Source organism: Meles meles, chromosome 3, assembly GCF_922984935.1.
Source record: "Meles meles chromosome 3, mMelMel3.1 paternal haplotype, whole genome shotgun sequence".
NCBI classification, from domain to species: domain Eukaryota; kingdom Metazoa; phylum Chordata; class Mammalia; order Carnivora; family Mustelidae; genus Meles; species Meles meles.
The window spans coordinates 34,389,312-34,408,497 of NC_060068.1; the positions used below are offsets into that span (position 1 = coordinate 34,389,312).

The window sequence follows — 19,186 nt, forward strand, 5'->3', positions numbered from 1 at the left end:
GGTAATTAAGCATACAGTTGATCAACACAATGAACACATTATGATTTTTAAAAAAATTTTTTTAAAGATTTTATTTATTTATTTGACAGACAGAGATCACAAGTAGGCAGAGAGGCAGGGAGAGTGGAGGGGAAGCAGGATTTTTGGTAAGCTTAAAAACCTGGGATGAAGTTTTAGATGTCAACATAAAAATGTGTTGAAGGGGTGGCGCCTGGGTGGCTCAGGGGGTTAAAGCCTCTGCCTTTGGCTCAGGTCATGATCCCAGAGTCCTGGGATCAAGCCCCACATGGGGCTCTCTGCTCAGCAGGGAGACTGCTTCCCCCTCTCTCTCTCTCTGCCTGCCTCTCTGCCTACTTGTGATCTGTCAAATAAATAAATAAATAAGATCTTTAAAAAAAATGTGTTGAAGGAGTTCGCAGTGTTGTAAAGAATTATTTAGTTCAAACACCCAGTATCAAATACACAGTCAGGATATGACTACCTTTCTAGCTTCACCTTCTAGCTTCTAACACTTGAAGCCCCAAATTCAAAGAACTACTTACTGTCATAATTTTGTGCTTTTGCTTAGTTTCCCAAAGGGATCAAAATCCTATTAGGTGCCCTGTGATAAGAGCTCGAGTCCCCATGTATATTAGTTGTATTTAAAGGCTTGGAAAAGGGACACCTGGGTGGCTCAGCTGGTTGGGCAGCTGCCTTCCGCTCAGGTCGTGATCCCAGGGTCCTGGGATTGAGTTCCGCATCGAGCTCCTTGCTCGGCAGGGAGCCTGCTTCTCTAGCTGCCTCTGCCTGCCTCTCTGCCTGCTTGTGTGTACTCTCTCTGGCAAGTAAATAAAATCTTTTTAAAAATAAATAAATAAATAAAGACTTGGAAAACTCCTAATAAAGGAAACTGTTTAAATCTGTTTCTCCAAATCTAGAACTCTTTTAATATTCTGTAAAATTAATGCTCCACAGAACACCTTTTAGGCAAAGCATCTAACAAAATCTTAAGACATTTAAAAGTCTTTTTTTTTTTCAATTTATTTATTTATTTGACAGACAGATCACAAGTAGGAAGAGAGACAGGCAGAGAGAGAGGAGGAGGCAGGCTCCCCACTGAGCAGAGAGCCTGATGTGAGGCTTGATCCCAGAACCCTGGGATCATGACCTAAGCCAAAAGCAGAGGCTTAACTCACCGAAGTCTTTAAAGCCTTCCAAGCTTCATCCAAGAGGAAGCCCTTCCCTAGTATTCCCCCAGGCTTTGCAGCCCTCAACACAGCTGTGCAAAAACTAGCTTGCCACCTACTCCCCCTGAGGCTACAAGACCTAGGCCCAGTATGACCATGATTCCTGGCTTTTAGCAAGGGCTCAAATGGTTGAACAGACCAATGGAAAGCAGCAACTGCAGGAAAGGAGGGGGCAATTCACAGGTTTCTACTTCAGATGACTGGCCTAGGGAGAATACTCAGAAGGAATATAAGATTGGCAGGAAAAAGGGAGAGTCCATTTTGGATATGTGGGAAATAAAAGTGGAAAGGTCCGGTAGACAGCTGGAAATATGGATCTGAAACTTGGAAGAAAGAGCTGGAGATCTGCAGACTCTTACTATTATAGGTGGTAGACGGAGCCATGAAACAAACAATGACACGACCCAGGAAAACAGGACTGAGTGGAAGAAGTAGAGGGCAGAGTAACCCAGGGAATACTAGTATCTAAAAGGCATGATAAGAAAGCTTCTCAAGCCAAACAACTCAGAATTCCCCCCCCCCCCCATCTACTCCATCTGGCCCATCACTGAGCCCTGTCACCTCTGCCTTTGGGAGCTATACAAAACCCAACTCCTCCTCTCCATCGCCACTGCCATATCCAGCCTCAGTCTACACCACCGCAAAAGCCTTAACAGTATCCACTCCTGTGCACACCAACCCCAAGCATTCTCCATAGCACCAGAATGGCCTTTAAAACATAAGTCATGCTTCTGCTTAAAACGCTGCTAACTGCTTCCCAGAGCACTTGATCTGGCCCTTCTTACCCACCTCTCACACTAGTTATCTACCTGCCATCTCTCCAGCCACAATGACCTCCTTTCTCAGAAGTTTCCTGCCTCAGAGACTTTGTGCTGGTGGTTTTCTCTAACTAGAATGTTCTTTTCTGAGACTTCCAGCTGACTGATGACCCCCTGTCAATCAGGCCCAGATAAAGACAGAGCATCTTATCTAAAGCTGCTATTGTAAGTCAGCCAGCACAGTTTCCTCTCATTTTTTCTTAGCATTTTAATATTATAAAAATTAGTTTTTAAAATTATCTATCTCTTTCTCCAGGAAGCCAGAGTTTTAATTTGTCTTGTTCACTGCTGTATTCCTAGTGCCTAAAATCCCCTCTGGCCCACAGCAGGCACTCAAGTACTTGTTGCATGAATTTTTTTTTTAATTTTTTTTAAAAATACTTTATTTACTTATTTGACACAGAGATCACAAGTAGGCAGAGAGGCAGGCAGAGAGAGAGAGAAGAGGAAGCAGGCTCCCTGCCGAACAGAGAGCCCGATGCGGGGCTCGATCCCAGGACCATGACCTGAGCTGAAGGCAGAGGCTTTAACCCACTGAGCCACCCAGGCGCCCCTCGTCGCATGAATTATTAAGGGAAAGCAGGAGACTGAGAAAAAAACAGAAAGCTGGAAGGAGAATCAGAAGAGAGCAGAAACTAAGAGAAGAGCCTTGAGAAGGAGGAAGTCAAAAAGAATGATGACTAAGAAGCCACTGAATTTGGCAATTCCATCTTTGGTGCCCTTTAAAGGGGCAATTTCGGAAGAGAAGAGGGAAAAGGCAGATTACAATGGGCTAATGAGTAAATGGGAAGTTCAAGGGGAAAGGGCAAAGGGAAGGAAAAAGATGGAATACTATTTTGAGGGTGAGAAAAGACAAAAGAAAGGAGAATAATTGCTTATGCTTTCAAGCTGAAGGGAAGGGCCAGTGGGAAAGGGGACTAAAGATAAAAAAGGAAAGAGGGCCAGGACAAGGTCCCGGATGTTATAGGAAGAAATGGGATCCTAAAGCCAGATTAGTCATCTCTTCTCTAAAACTATCCCACATGATTACAGTAAGATATCTATTTTACGTTCAGAAACATCTACCCCCTGGAAGTAATTTGTTATTTGCATAATTTTAACACAGTTTGGTCTACAAAATCATTATTAAAATGCTGTATATGTTTCTTAACTCTTAAAAACACACACTGGGGGGACACCTGGGTGGCTCAGTGGGTTAAGCCACTGCCTTCGGCTCAGGTCATGATCTCAGGGTACTGGGATCGAGCCCCGCATTGGGCTCTCTGCTCAGCAGGAAGCCTGCTTCCTCCTCTCTCTCTCTGCCTGCCTCTCTGCCTACTTGTGATCTCTCTCTGTGTGTCAAATAAATAAATTAAAAAAAAAAAACACACACACACACTGGGGTGTATGCGAGTAGAGAGCTGTGAGATTTGCAGGTAGTGCTCATGTAATTCAGAGAACAAAGGTGTTTCAAGAGAGAGAAAGACAGAGATGGAGGGATGGATGTAGACAGGAGAAAGCGTGTGGGCAAATGATAAAGCAAATGGGACACAATGGCGATATGGGCAGAATCTAAGTGAAGGATGTACAAATGGTCTTTGTAGTATTTGTGTAGCTTTTCTCTAAGTTTTAAATTATGTACAAATAAAAAATTAAAAAGAGAGAGAAAGAGAAAGGTAAAGTTCTTACACCTAAACTAAGCAGGGAAGGCAACTTCCATGAATGGCTGGCAGGCAACTACCAAATTTCTCCACAGACTTTCACAACTACTTCAGGAATAAGCAGCAAAAATATAACAATAGTGAAGCATAAACCTTTATGGCATTTTACTAAAAGAAAATGCTCAAGCTATTGCATAAGACAATTTTCATTATAGAATGCTTGTATAAAATGGTTAGATAATTCTCTATAATCTAGCAATCCTAATAAAAAGTCAATTTTTGGGGGGGCACCTTGGTGGCTCAGTGGGTGAGGGCCTCTGCCTTCGGCTCAGGTCATGGTGTCAGGGTCCTGGGATCGAGGCCCCCATCGGGTTCTCTGCTTGGCAAGGGGACCTGCCTCTCTGCCTACTTGTGATCTGTCTGTCAAAATAAATAAATAAAATGTTAAAAAAAAAAGTTAATTTTTTTTAAAAAAAAAGACTCTATTTGTCAGAGAGAGAGCGCACAAGCAGGGGGAGTGACACGAAGAGGGAGAAACAGTCCTCACTAAGCAAGGAGCCCGACACTACACTTGATTCCAGGACCCGGGGATTGTGACCTAAGCAGCAGGCAGATGCTTAACCGAATGAGCCACCCAGGTATTCCAAAAGAAGTCAGTCTTAACTGTCATTAGAAAGCAATACTGGGGGCAGCTGGGTGGCTCAGTCGGTTGAGCATCTGACTCTTGATTTCAACTCAGGTCATGATCTCAGGGTCATGGGATCAAACCCTGCACTGGGCTATGCAATTGGCAGACAGTCTCCTTGAGACTCTCTCTCTTCCTCTGCCCCTCCCTCTGCTTGCTCTCTCTCTTTCTCTGTCTCTCAGATAAATAAATCTTAAAAAGAAAAACCAATCTGGTCTTTAATACACATACAGTATAAAGAAAACCCAATAAGGTCATTCCTTGACAACTAGAATAGAAAAAAGTCTGAGGCACCGTTTCTGTTCCATCTTTAACAGAATAAGCAGAATAAGATTAAGAGTTAAGAATGCTGGTGGTGGGACATCCTAAGAAAGGAAAAAACCTGAAGGGTTGAACTCTTTATAAATCTGATCCCTTTTCAGTTTTACAAACGGTTGCTGATGAAACAGCTGCCTACCAGTGTTATAGTACATCTGGGGGGGAAAAAGAATAATATTCCCTATGTAAGGGATATTAATCAGATCAAGTACACATATAGAACTGTCCAAAATAACAATGACTAAGAGGCACTCCACTTCTCTGTGGAAAGCTGTGCTCTCTCTTCAAGCCAAAGTCCTATCTGGGGAAGGACACTCTCCTCCCCAAACTGAGTAAGCCATTAAAATGCAAAACACCATTGTTTTCTTAGTGACACGGACCTACTCCGTTACTATGACCCCATTCCAAGGCCAAAGAGCTCAGCTAGAATCAGTTGTAGACTGAAGTGAAAAGGGTCCCCCTTTCTAAGAGGGAGGCGGAAGAGCAGTTCCACTCTGAAGTTTAAACTCATGAAATCCTTGAGTCAAAGTTTAATGTGATAAGACATGAACATAACACGGTCCACCTCCTTAGGCTCTAACGCCCAAAGGAATGAATGACAAGCCATATGCAAGTTCTAACACACTCAGAATTAATTTCTCTTCAAACGGCGTGCCTCATTTCTTTCCAGTAAATCAGCACTAAAAATAACATAGAGAGTCTTACTCTCTTTAAACAAATTGAACCACTACTCATACACCTTCTACAGAGTGTTCAAGGCAACTGTTTGAGTATAAAACTAGGATTTTTAGGAGCCTTCGTTGTTTACTTAATTGGAATGACCATCCACTACTCTTACAGGCTTTCCTTAAAACAAGAGTTGTAAGTAAAGGGGGCTCATGAAATTAAGCCATTTTACTTTTCAAGGTTAGCGCGCAGAAGGATAGATGACTGAGTAAAGTACTACAAAGCTGAGTATCAATCACTCAGCCTGTGCGGAAGGCCTAAGATGTGCACAGGACTGAGTCAAAGTCCTCCATGCCTCCCAGGGCTTACAGTCGACTTGGCAAGACATGACCTAAAGCAATACCACTATGTGCCATACCTTTTCCAATGTTTTCACAAAGACGACTCTGATGGTGGGCTAGGGTGGTCAGAAACTAGCTTGAAAGAAGAGGAAGATGAGCCAAAGGATGGGGGCAGGATTCTGAAAGGGGAGAAGGGCCCTGCAGGCAGCAGCCTCTCTGTTGAGGAAATAGGAAATATTTTCACACCCGCACTCATTGGACTCTTGTAAGAACCCTGGAGGATAAGAAGCTAAACGACATCCACAGTTTACAGACGGAAAAAGTGAGGTTCAGAAGCCTGGACTCGTCAACACGATAAGCAATGAAATGTCCAGCAGCCCAGTGTAGGAAAGAATGAGGAAAAGAACTCACCAGAGCTAAGGACCCATGGGGGCAGTGCATTTAGAGAGGAAGAAGGACCAAAGACTAGTAAGGGACCAGCACAGCAATAGCCTAGTGAGAGGTAATAAAGACACAAATTTAAAAAACACACAGAACAAACCAGACCGGTAACACTTGTTTTAAACTTTAAATCACCACGATAACAACCACCAAAAATAAATAAATAAATAAATAAATGATCTTCCTTTTATAAATCAGTTTCACGGAGGTGAACTCTAACCAACAAATTCTCTAACATCACCGGAGATTTTTAAGAGGTTTATCAATTAAAACGGGAGCTGTCAACAATATTACATTACTGGAATTACAAGTTCACACATTTCGGGGCTGCCTCAACAAGCAATACTTTCTTCGCAACTCGGTGAGCGGTATTATGCCTTTTGCTGCGATCTCCCAAGATTTTCGGATTTTTCCGTTCAGAACCGTTTAATTTGGACAACCGCGGATCGGCTTATTTCCATATGCAAGCCCTGGCTCTTTAAAGAGCAGGGACCTTATAAATATTCGCAGGATAAATGAGGCCACTATCAGAGGCAACTCTGTGCCAGCCTGCTCCCCCACAAAAGTTACCAAACATTCGGAATCAAGCCCGGAAGAATAACCTTTCAGCCACCGTTCCCAGCCTCCCCAGCCGGGGCCTTAATTAAGTCAGGTCCTTACGGTCATGTTCTCCCAAAGTAAATGCCACAGTGCCATTTCCCGCAGATGACAACCGCTCCGTCCCTGCCATGTCAGCCTCCCCCGAGCCGGACCCGAGGAGCTGAGGGCACCGGGGAAGCCACAAGGAGGCCGGGCGGCGTCAGGGGCAGCGTCTCCCCTAGGACAGGGGACAGGGGGTGCTCCCCACGCCCTACTCACCGCGACGGGGCGGCCGTGCTCTGGGCCGTCGGCGGCGTCGAGTCGCTGGGCGGAGGCCGGCGCGGCGGATGCCGGGGCGGCGGCGGGCGCCGGGGCCGGGGCCGCGGCGGAGGCGGGCGGCTGTCGGTGCTTGCCGGCTCGCTTGGCTTTGGCCTGGATGCAGCGCTGGTGCAGGGCGAAGGTGTGCTGGCGCTCCAGCTCCAGGCGCTCGGGCGACACGGCCTCGTAGCGGGCCTCGCAGGTGCTGTGGTGGCGCCGGCACAGCTCGATGCGCCGGCGGAGGCGCTCCATGACCGCGCTGTGCCGCGGCAGCGCGAACTCCGCCATGGGGCAGGTGGGCAGCACCATGGGCCGCGGGCTGCACGGGCCGGGCCCGGGGCGGGCCTCTCGGGGCCGGCTGGCACTGCGGGCTCCGCTCCCCGCCGGCGGCCCGGCCGCCTCACGGCCGCGCCATGGCCCCGCGGGCTGCGGAGCGGGCTCACGCGCGGCGGCGGGTCTTCCTCAGGCCCCGCTCGGCCCGACTCGGGCCGGCGCTCGCTGCCCACCTCAGGCTTTGGCCTGTCCCCGCCGCCCCGGCCCCATTGTTTTCCGCGCCGCCGCCGCCGCCATCTTAAAATTGTTTTCAGGGCTCTCGGAAGAGGGCGGGGCCCCGGCAGGCGACCCCGGCGTCACGGCTGATAAGCAGGCACTGCGGCCAATCAGAGCAGGCAGAGCGGGCCGCCCGAGGGGTGGGGGAGAGCACGCAAGAGGCGCGTGGGGGCTCCCGAGCCGAGTTTAAAAGGAACTCTCAAGTGAGGGGCGGAGGGAAGCCCCTGGGCGGGCTTGAGTGCCCGGCACAGGGCCAAGTGTGACCGACGGGAGCAGGTTCTAAACGCCACCCCTCGCCGGCAGGCCCTTCCGGGCCCGCGGAGAAAAAGGGCAGTCCGCGGGGCGTATCGTTAACTGCCTGACCAGACGCCCGCCTGGCACTACAGCGCTTCACCAGTTTCTTCCCCCGCAGCCTTTTTGAGTTGTTTCCATCGACTCAAAAGTAGCCACGCTTTTTCAATGTCAGCTGTTTTTCGACCGCATTCCTTACGTCCAGCCTCATCATTGGTCGGAATTGTCCACGAGTGAGCTGGAAGAGGCTTCCTCTTGCACCATTCTGAATCACTGTCAGTTTCCACTTGATACAAAAGTTTGAGCAAGTTTCAAAAGTACTACTTAAAAAAAAAAAAGCCCCAGCAGATGTGAAGAGGATTCTGGCTGCAATACTGGGGACTAGAACTGTAAAGGCTGAAGCTTCAGCCAAAAAACAGGGAGCCTGGCGGGCCATTAAAGGATGGTGGCTTAGGTAAAATTGAGTCACTCAACAAAATCCAACCAGAGACAATTACGTTTAGTATTATAACCAGTAGGCATAAGGGGTGGGAGACCGGGGGTGGGGGGTGCAGGAGCAGTGACTCAGTACTATAACTAGGTAACTAAGCCTGCGTTGGCCCAAGAGGTAGGGAACAGTCATGGGCAACCTAACTGCTAAAAAGTTAAACAGGAGGTGCCAGGACCACCACCAATTCAAACATTTGTTACAGTAACTTTTTGCTAGGGCCCACAAAAATATTTTGTTTTAAAATCAGAAGGAAAAAAACGTTCTTACTCACATAGTATGTTTTTATACCATTGCTGTAAAAAAAATAAATACAAGAGGCTCAAGGCAAAAGTGTCCAGAGCTCATGAAGGCCACGTCAATGGCTCTGGGTTTTTTCCCCAGTCTTCAAACATATATTTTACATTAGAATTAAACTACTTTCTAATAGGGGAGAGAATAGTAACTAAGAGTACTATACTCTGCGTACTTCCCTTCCAGCGAGGAATCCAAAAGCCTTAGCACATATTTAAGAAGTTTTGACCTAACTTCAAAAACATCCTTGAAATTCTTAATATGTGAAAGAGTCTGATTCTGAACAGACATTCTCTAATAAAAATTAAGAGTTCAATGGCTCCCATACATTAAAGAATGTTATCATAAAATCTTTAAAAAAAGGGAGGGGGGCGTGCCTGGGTGGCTCAGTCAGTTATAGCTCTGCCTTCAGCTCAGGTCAAGATCCCACCGTCCTGGGATCAAGCCCAATGTCTGCCTCCTTGCTCAGCAGAGACCCTGCTTCTCCCTCTCCCACCCCACCGCTGCTTGTGGTCTGTCAAATAAATAAGTAAAATCTTTAAAAAAAATTATCTACAAGTTACTGCCCCCTCCCCCATTTCTGAGCTGCTATCCCCACTCTACAACAGGAAATGCTGACACGCAATGCAGCAGAGAAAGAATGCCCAATCTACACTGAATTGACTGGATCAAATCCACACGGTGACATGAAGTAATTACTCAACCATCCACATTTTCTGCAGCATTAACACTTGACTTGGAAGTTACCATGAAGAAGTTCAGTCAAAAGCAGACACTTAACACAGGGCTTTAATGTAATACCATTTAGTGACGTGACAATTTGAGAAAAATGGAGAGTATTTTGTGGATAAGAGAAATTGAAGAACACATCTGATGGAGTGGGATTTTACAACACTGTGACAAGACAGCCAGCACGAAAAACTATTAATTTAAGTGCATTTTAAGAGCTAAATACTGCTGGTCATTCATTAATGTGTCAGACAATTAATCGGAAGGGTGCACCTTCAACAAAGAGAAAACCAAGAAAAGATTTTTTTTTTCTTTCTTCCTTTTTTTTTTTTTTTTTTGACAAACTTTGCTACTAAATAATCCCGGAAAGGCAAATGAACCTTCTAGTTTGTACTTGTCATTTCACAGATCAGCTGGAAGAAATTGTTAGGTGAGACAGGAGACATAATGTCACCGGACAGTGAGGAAGGCAGGTTTCTGGAAATGCAATAATCCCACACATTTGCTTCAAGGAGAAACCTGTAGACATATTTTCAGGTCTTGCTAAGTAACTGTTTATTTGCACTCAATACATTTGGGAAAGTCTGCTACATAGCTAAGGTCACTGTGACCACATAACAACAGATGAAAAGGATAAAGCACGGAACAGCAAGAAAAATTCATCCCACCCTCCTAAGAATTTCAGTGAACCAGTAAAAAATTGAAGATAAACAAAATAAACAGATACAGCCTTCATCTTTTACGAATATACTTCCTCCCCAAATCTCCCCAATATAAACACTTTGGAGTGTTTATATATTCAGTGCAAGAAACAGTGTCATCGGTACATTTGAAACACCTCTGAAGAAAGAATAAAGCTAAAACAATTCTGAATACATTTCAGTGTGGTGTAATAAAGATATTACACTAGAGTGATGGGGGAGAGGCTCTGATAGCACCCATCTGCATTCCACATGAAAAAAACAAATCTAAGATCACTTTTTAAAGAATTCTACAAGCCACATACCCAAACAAAAAAGTTTTCTTCAACAGGACTGCTTTATCATGTAATTTAAGACACAAATGTTACATGAACTGCAAATGAAGAATTAAAAAGTTTAGCAGCTAAAAAAAAAAAAAAAAATCAGATAATTCATGCTGTAGGTCACTCCTCCCATAAATACTTTTAGCCTATGTTCAATTACAGTCAATTCTGAATTGGCTCACCTCTGGCTTAGACTTCTCAAGTCTTTACACAGAGTAAAAAGAAATGGATAAAGATGAAAGACAGTATTCTATCCTGTACTTTGACCCTGGAAAGGTGAGGGTCTGCTTAAAAAAGGAAGAAGAAACACACTTAATCACAATAAAGCTTAACACTATGCGGAGCGTATAATCATTTTCAGCGACGGACTGCAAGCTGCGCTGTGAAGAAAATGCATAGCAGAGGAGAAAGCTGGGGATCTGGGGCAACAGGGAAGGAAACAGTGTCAACACAGTGGAAGTGATGAAAACATCTGCGTCTACTTGGGAGCCCCCATGCCCTGGGAGCATTCCTTAAACAGCCCCCTGCTCCGGACGGCTGGCGCTCAGACTCCCCTAGTTTGGGAAGCATGACTGCCCACGTGCCACCTTATGCCACTTCCTCCACTGACTGCAAAGCTGTCTGGGAATGGAGCTGTTCCAAGGGCAACAGAACACACGCACTGTATGGTCTAACCAACATCAAGAGGAAAAATTTCTTCTTTCTGTATGTCTATTTTTAATACAACTGAAACAGAACCTTTACATAAATTTGGGCTTCCATCCAGTCCATCTCCTCGGTTTCCTTAGGAGCAACTGGGCGATGGAAGCAAGCAAAACAAGATTATAACCACAAACGACTGCACTTTCAACATGATTATCAATTTTAAGGGACAGAGAACACTTGAATGTTTTGTAATATCAAACTTAAAAAACAAATTTGGTTCTAAAAACTGCAATTCATCCCCCTAGAGTTTCTAAAGGTTGGTGTTACTTCTGCAACGACAGATTAAAATATTAAATTAAGCCAAGATTTTAAAGACTGGCAAAGTTCTATCACTCTATTTTAAAAAACAAAGATGTTTAAAAACAAAAACGAAAACAAAATACAAGTTAGTTGCTTCATGTTACATTTCACAACCATTAATATTATATGCTTTCTTTCTACAGACACAGGGTCCTTTATGTCACAACTGCAATTACTGACTGCGTAGATGTTTTACAATTACACGGGCTAGTGTTCGACTGGAGCCTGTCGATGGAGACGTCTGGAGGTTTTCTGAGTTTCAACCTAAGGTGTGCCAGGCCCTCTCCTAGGACCACGCTTGCAGGGAAAGGGGAGGGAGAGGAAATCACATATCAAGTTCTTAAGATTGTTTCACTCTCTTCGTGGCTTTCTGTTTCTTGGTGATCTGTTCAAAATTTCATCCTCCTGTTGGTTGAAAAAATAAGAAATTCACTATAATTAGCAATGCTTTAAATAAGTGAAAACTTCACCAAGCTTTCAAGATCAGCCAGGCTGAGGGTAACCCATCTGCAGCAAAAGCAAGAGAAGAAAAACGATTAGAAGAAAATGTACCAGAAACAATGGTATTCTCAAAGGCAGCAGGATTCTGTATGCTCTGATTTTGTCTGTACTGTTTTCTATAAACATCCATCAAAATTTTCTTTAAAAAGGACCAGATGCCCTGCTTTCCCACGTGATCTTGCTCAATCCTGAATAACCTACTGGCCTGTGGGCACGTTAGCCCCATTCTGACACTGAGAAAGCTAGGATGTCAGGGGATGGAGGACTGTCCCAGCAGACCCCACACAGCACTCAAGACTGTGTAAGCCCAGGCAGGGCTCCTCATACTCTACAGAGAGACTTCTATTTAGTGAGGAAGATTGGGGAATATAAAATACATGTGTGAGACCAGTCCCCACCTGAAAGAAGTATATCTAGTTCAAAGTCTACATTGTAGTTGAGACAGAATATAGCCACAGAAAGTATCAACAGCATTGACCTTTATTGATGGAGGGGCAGTTGTAGAAGCTGGAATGGAAACTGAGTAGGGTTTTCGAGGAAGGAGCAGACTGAAACAGAGCAGTGCTTGCAAAAGGGTCCCAAGAAAGATGTAGATTATTCTCTCCCTCATACATCCTACTATTCAATCCACCCAAAATCTGTACCCAGAACCCCAGTGAGTTCTCACACTCTCCTCTATCCCTGCTCGTAGCCACCGTTATCTTGCCTGCATTACCACAGCAGCCTCCCAACTGGTCTCATTGATTCTCCCTGGGGAGAAGGAAAGGTAGCCATTGCAGGCTTTGGGACACAGGAGTGACAGGATCTGATTACGCAGCCTGCAATGGCTGCCCATTTCACCAGGAGAAGCCAAGCCCACACCCTACCTGGGATGCCCCACCTAATCTGGGCATGGTCCCCCGACTCTACTGGCCCACATGGTCTTCTAGACTACTACTTCAGGCCTCTGGGCTGGCTGTTGTCTCTGTAGGAATGTTTCTTCCCATGGACATCTCTACAGCAAAGTCCTTTATCTCCTTCAAGTCGGCCCCAGGGTCACCTCTTCAACAAGGCCTACCATCTCTAACACTGCACCCCCACCCCTCCTCCAGTATTTCCAATACCTTTTCCTGTTCTACTTTTATTTTTCACAGCCTATCACTTCCTAACATATTCTTTACTTCCTTATAATGCCTACTGCTTATTGTCAGTTTCCTCCCACTGGAATTTAGACTCCCCAAAGGAAGGGTATCTTTGTCTTGTTCACGGACAATGTGAGGCCCATGATGGGCACTCCATAAAAACTTGCTGAATGAACAAATCCATGAACAACAGGGACAAAAATTTTAGAATACAATAAAATCATTGTTTAAGAAATACTTTTTTCCCCCTCCTAACCACTAGACCACCAGGGAAGGAAACTTTTTCAGGGCACTGTGAGCAGAGAGAAAGGAGACAGACATGCTGGAAAATAACCTGAATCTGAAGTTACCATCTTTGCAAACATGTTATTGGTTTTCCCCTGAAACCATCTGCTTACTCCAGAAAATCAATTACAGCACAGAAAAATACTTCTGAGATTCAGATGTAGTTTAAAATGATCCAAGGAAATGCTTCCTTATGTTGCTAAGAATTCCACTTTTAAAAAATTAATCCTCACGGATTTTTTTCTTACTGCCACAGCCCATGAAAATTATCCTCTGAAAATAAGTCCCTACTTAAATGCACCTTCCCCGAGATGCTTGGGCTGGAAAACGTACTCCCCGCAGCCGTTACCTCTACTTTAGGTTTCCTGTCATCGTCCTCCTGACTGGCAGTGCCCCCGTCTTCTTCAGCATCACTTTTCTGCTTCTCTTCTGAGACAGAGACCAAAAGAACAACAAACTGAGCAAAACCTCGTACTTGTTTTTGACGAGACCAGCAGCCTTAGAACACACTTCTGGAGTCTAGGGCAATCTTTTTCGTCACTTGCTTCTGAGTTTGAAACACCTTAGGGTCTTGCTTAAAGCAAATATTCTGGGATCTACGTACCAAGCTTTTCTTCGCCCTCCTCCTCCTCATCTCCCTTGTCCTTTTCCTCTTCCTTTTCTTCTTCTTCCTCCTTCACATCTGGTTGAGGAGCATCAGTCTTCTTATACTCCACGGGACTGGACTGTTTCTGAAATATTCCCCAAAGTGCAAAAGTTTTGTTCACATTATGTACTACATTATCATGTAATTATTGAATGCCTACGAGCAAAGTTCTGCACGAGGCTCTATACTGGCATAGATAAATAAAAGTATTAAGACATTCCCCCCCCCCCCGAGAGCTTTCTCTTCAGTGAGTGTGTGTGTGGGTCAAAAACAGAAGGAAGAGTCAGAACAAAGGGGTGAGGCAGGATCATGCAGATCTAAACAATCAAGATGACTGAGGCATGGACACACAGACAGAAGCGTGGTGGGGGAGAAGGCTAAAAAAGGAGCTTTGGGGATCAGGTTACAAAACATATCAAAAGCAAGATGAAACACAATCCTCATTTAATAGAAGCAGAGTGCCTAAACAGAATATTCTCTCCTGGTTTCTGGATGGCACACAACAAAGACTAAACAAGAAAAATTTTAAAATAAAATAAGACTGGATTATCCCCACATGTTTTTTGGGGGGAAGGGTAGGGATAATGAGGGAAGAATGGATAATGAAAAAAATAAAAAACTGACTTGTGAAGCATATGGATACAAATAACTACACCAAGGAGGAAAAGCTGGATTGGGCCCAGATGGCTGGTTTTGTATCTAAGTTGTTGGGTTTTTTATTTTTGTTTTCTAGAAAACTTCTGCCAAATATTAGGGAAGAGTAATACAGCAGGCTAAAATACCAGTAGAAACTGAAGGTCTGCACATCCTGCTCCCATCTGGGCACCATAAATGCCCAGTGAGAGCAGTGAATAAGGTTTCAGATGTGGCCCAGTCATTACTGAGAAAACCTCAGGCAACAGATCTTACACTAATATAAAAAGTTCTTTCTTTAAAAGTAACTAAACAGAAAAGCTCGTACCTTTCCAGAGCAGCAGAAGAGGATAACGAGAAACACGGGCAGAGCTACAGTCAAAATGTAGACCACCCAGAGCCACGGGCGCTCCTCGGCAGCCTCAATCATCTGCCCCACTACGCCTGGCTGAAAAACAGGACAGGACAGATTTCAGGTCCTTGGTTTTGACACCAAATATAGGCTGCACTGTTTCACTGTTCAATTTCTGCATGTCACTACTCGGGCTCCTCCTCTGTCAAAGGGTTCAAGCCATACAATCATACAACCTGAAAAGGAAGTAAGAGAAAAGCCTCCATTTCCCCCTCTACTCTTATCATCAAGGTGATTTCCCTTTCAGAGATGTGAACGCAGGTTTCTTAATCGCCTGCTAGAGGCCCCCTTAACCTCAGAGCCAGTGAATGAAGAATTTCTTGATCTCAGTAATCTCTGGCTCTCCCACTCACAGCTTGGTCATGTGGCCAAACTGGGGGAAAATTATGTATACTGGTAAATCAAGATTAACATTTCAGAGTACATTAAAATACCCTAAATGGCTAATTTTTAAATGTTTTAGCACATTAATCAGAAACAAAACAAAATATACTCTACCCATAACACAAATAGGGAATCTAAAAAGCCATTACATTAGACTAATGAAATCATGTCCAAACACCCAGTATCTTGTCTTTAGCAAGCATCCGGTCACATATTTTAATGCCAATCTTCTCAAATACGGGAAAAGACAAATCTTAGAAGATAGGCTGCCATAAAAGAAACGATTTGTCACCAGCAATAACAGACATAAATGCATGAGAAGCAAGTGAGAACGAACCTCGGCAGCCCCGTCAGCAGCTTTCTTCAAACCCCATCCATCGTTGGCCCAATCATCGACTACTCTTCGATCCCCACAAACAATGAAGTTGTCAAAAAAAATGTCTGAGGTCATGGACCACAGTTCCAAACCAATAGCACTAAAAGGAGTCATTTTGAAAGGTTCCAGATCTTCAAAGAAATCCGGATTTGGTATTTTCCGGGGCTTCCAGATTCCCTGGAGAAAAAAATACAGTTTTTAAAACATTTCAGATGATAAACAACACAAATGTACGGTGAACCTAAATAAGAATTAAGATGAATTCTGCATGATCAACGAAGGTAAGTGCTGACTTTGTAAAATGTAACTGAGTACCAGGGAATAAATGATGAAGATGTCTGGACTCCCAACTACTTTCAATTTCTAACCTCAGCCCTGACCTTGACCCAAACCAACACCTGCTCTGCCTGGCATATTCCAACAGACTCTTATCAACGAACAGCCTTGAACAAGCACAGGCTTGCTCAGTGGTGATTTGCAATGCACATGACCTTCAACCAGCAAGTGTACTTCTTGATAACTAGCTAGAAGAATAGTTACCACAGGGTTGAACACTGCAGCAAAGACTCTGAGAGCAAACATGGGTCGAAGGCAATCCACCCAAATGGCCATCCACACAACAGCTAAAGGGCCGGGGTTTTTTTTGTTGTTGTTGTTTTTTAATTAACATATATTATTTGCCCCAGGGTACAGGTACAGGTGAATCATCAGGCTCACACACATCACAGCACTCACCAAAGCACATACCCTCCCCAAAGTTTATCACTCAGCCACCCTATCCCTACCACCCCCCTCCCCTCCAGCAACCCTTGGTTTGTTACATGAGATTAAGAGTCTCTTACGGTTAGTCTCCCTCCTGACCCCATCTTGTTTCATTTTTTCCCTCCCTACCCCCCACAACCCCCTGCCCTGCCCCTCAAATCCTTCGTATCAGAGATCATATAATTGTCTTTCTCTGATTGACTTATTTCACTTAGCATAATACCCTCTAGTTCCATCTACACCATTGCAAATGGCAAGATTTCGTTTCTTTTGATGGCTGCATAGTATGTGTATATATATATGTGTGTGTGTGTGTGTGTACATATACACAAACACCACCTCTTCTTTATCCATTCATCTGTTGATGGACATCTATGTTCTTTCCATAGTTTGGCTATTGTGGACATTGCTGCTATAAACATTTGGGTGCACGTGCCCCTTCGGATCCCTACATTTGTATCTTTACGATTGCTGGGTCGTAGGGTAGCTCTATTTTCAACTTTTTGAGGAACCTCCATACTGTTTTCCAGAGTGGCTGCACCAGCTTGCATTCCCACCAACAGTGTAGGAGGGTTCCCCTTTCTCCACATCCTCACCAGCATCTGTCATTTCCTGACTTGTTAATTTCAGCCATTCTGACTGCTGTGAGGTGGTATCTCACTGTGGTTTTGATTTGTATTTCTAAAGGGACATTCTACTTAAAGGGCAATTTTAATTATTTTATTGCTTGACTGAACAACTAAAAATACAAACAGAGGTGTATACACACAGTATAGGCACAGAGACACACACCTGTACCTTACATTCTTTTTTTTTTATTTTTTATTTTTTTAATTTTTTTTTTTAAAGATTTTATTTATTTATTTGACAGAGAGAGAGATCACAAGTAGGCAGAGAGGCAGGCAGAGAGAGAGGAGGAAGCAGGCTCCCTGCAGAGCAGAGAGCCCGATGCGGGGCTCGATCCCAGAACCCTGAGATCATGACCTGAGCCAAAGGCAGCGGCTTAATCCACTGAGCCACCCAGACGCCCCTGTACCTTACATTCTAATGGAGAACAGGGATGCCTGGGTGGCTCAGTCGGCTAAACATCTGACTCTTGATTCGGGCTCATGTTGTGATCTTGGGGTCTTGAGATTGAGCCTGATGTCAGGCTCTATGCTCAGAGCGCTGTTGGCTTATCACTCTCTCTCCCTCTCCTACCCTTCCCACTGTATGCTCGCTTGCTTGCTCCCTCTCCAAAATGAATAAATATTTTGTGAAAAATAAGATACAATAAAGGGGGACAAAGTGGAAATTAACGAAGACAAATCATCTAAGACAGAAACTGAGGAGACCAGGGTCTGAGTGGTCACCATCTGTATGCCTAACATTTTGTTTGCACCCTCAGTCTTTTCACAGCTGAGATACTGAAGCAAAGCACTGAGTGGACTTGCAGTCAGGGAGCCTCCTCCTGTCTCCATGGTTTATCCCACTGATCTCCAGCCTGGATCCAGTGGCTGCGACGCCCCTACCACACGACAGCAGGCTGCCCAAATCCCAAGTTTCTGTTTTTCTTTTCTGATTTTAAACACAAGTTACAAAGCAATCACGAAACCTCTTCCCAATCCCTAGGTTTATTGTTTTTAACGCTTAACATATAAGCTCTCTCTCAACTCCAAAGTCTGTTTTTTTTTTGCATTTTTTTTTTTAAAGCTGGGTGGGGAGCCTCATTTGGGGCTTCAACTCACCACCCTGACTCTTGAGACCTGAGCCAAAATCAAGAGTCGGACTCTCAACTGACTGAGCCACCCAGGAGCCCCTGAAGTTTGTCTTTAATTCAATTGTTTTGAATACAGTGATCAACCACGTTGCCTCCCTATAGACAAAATTTCTCTCCAAACAAACAGATCAATGAGGCAACTCAACCATGAGGAGGCACACACCTGGTAGTTAGGATTGTCAATCATGGGAGGCTTCCATTTGCCCTTATAATTAGGGTTGTCAATCATAGGTCGCTGCCAGACACCACACCCAGGGGCCGACTCACACTTGGGGTTGGCAATCTGAGGAGCCTCCCATTCTCCATCCATGTCTTCATCCCTGTGGAGGTAGAAACCAATTACAAATGGATTCTGTGATGCAGGACTAGGATAGTCGCGCCAAGGCTCCCCTGAAGTCCTGCAGTAATGCTTCTAGGATCACACTGTGTCACCAGAGTATCATCTTGTCCCTGCATTTCCAGTAACAAGGGTTTTTCAGGACAGATGCCTTCAAAACAACCACGTGATTAAATTTTTTGAGCCCTACACTTAAACTGGACACCTGGCTATCTTTAATCAGTAACTTTTATGTCAATAAAAGAGCAGGCAATTTAAGAAGTTCACCGAAGCTCTTACCAGTCCTCTGGCTTCTCTGCGTCTGGATCAGGTACATATTCGGGCTCATCGTCTAACCAGCCTTCAGGCTTTGAAGCGTCCTCATCCGGAATTTTAGCAGGGGCATCTTCATCCCTTATACATAACAGAAAAAGCCGGTTAGGACAACACTGGCCAAAGAGTCACAGTGTGATCCCACATTATAAATCTGAAACAGGGGCAATCTGGAAATATTTTGGTCACGCTTACTCTCAAGATTTAAAATAACTCCTTCTAGAAAATAGAAGAGAATAAATTCATT

At 44.5% G+C, this 19,186-nt stretch overlaps 2 protein-coding genes across 5 annotated transcripts in view; both read right to left on the reverse strand.

The window, feature by feature from the left end:
- Nucleotides 1-7,610, reverse strand: part of MAML1 (mastermind like transcriptional coactivator 1) — a 46,357-nt gene extending 38,747 nt beyond the window's left edge. The window contains exon 1 of the mRNA XM_046000211.1: nucleotides 6,994-7,610. Coding sequence (XP_045856167.1) covers nucleotides 6,994-7,341 — 348 coding nt within the window. The 5' untranslated portion in view covers nucleotides 7,342-7,610. The remainder of the gene's footprint in view (nucleotides 1-6,993) is intronic.
- Nucleotides 7,611-9,424: 1,814 nt separating this feature from the next.
- CANX (calnexin) overlaps nucleotides 9,425-19,186 on the reverse strand; it is a 35,353-nt gene continuing 25,591 nt past the window's right edge. For all 4 annotated transcript variants that reach the window (XM_045999317.1, XM_045999319.1, XM_045999320.1 and 1 more), the window contains 7 exons: nucleotides 18,907-19,020; nucleotides 18,454-18,610; nucleotides 15,731-15,946; nucleotides 14,926-15,045; nucleotides 13,923-14,049; nucleotides 13,668-13,747; nucleotides 9,425-11,816 (listed from right to left, as the gene is read on the reverse strand). In XM_045999317.1, coding sequence (XP_045855273.1) covers nucleotides 11,763-11,816; nucleotides 13,668-13,747; nucleotides 13,923-14,049; nucleotides 14,926-15,045; nucleotides 15,731-15,946; nucleotides 18,454-18,610; nucleotides 18,907-19,020 — 868 coding nt within the window. In that variant the 3' untranslated portion in view covers nucleotides 9,425-11,762. The remainder of the gene's footprint in view (nucleotides 11,817-13,667; nucleotides 13,748-13,922; nucleotides 14,050-14,925; nucleotides 15,046-15,730; nucleotides 15,947-18,453; nucleotides 18,611-18,906; nucleotides 19,021-19,186) is intronic.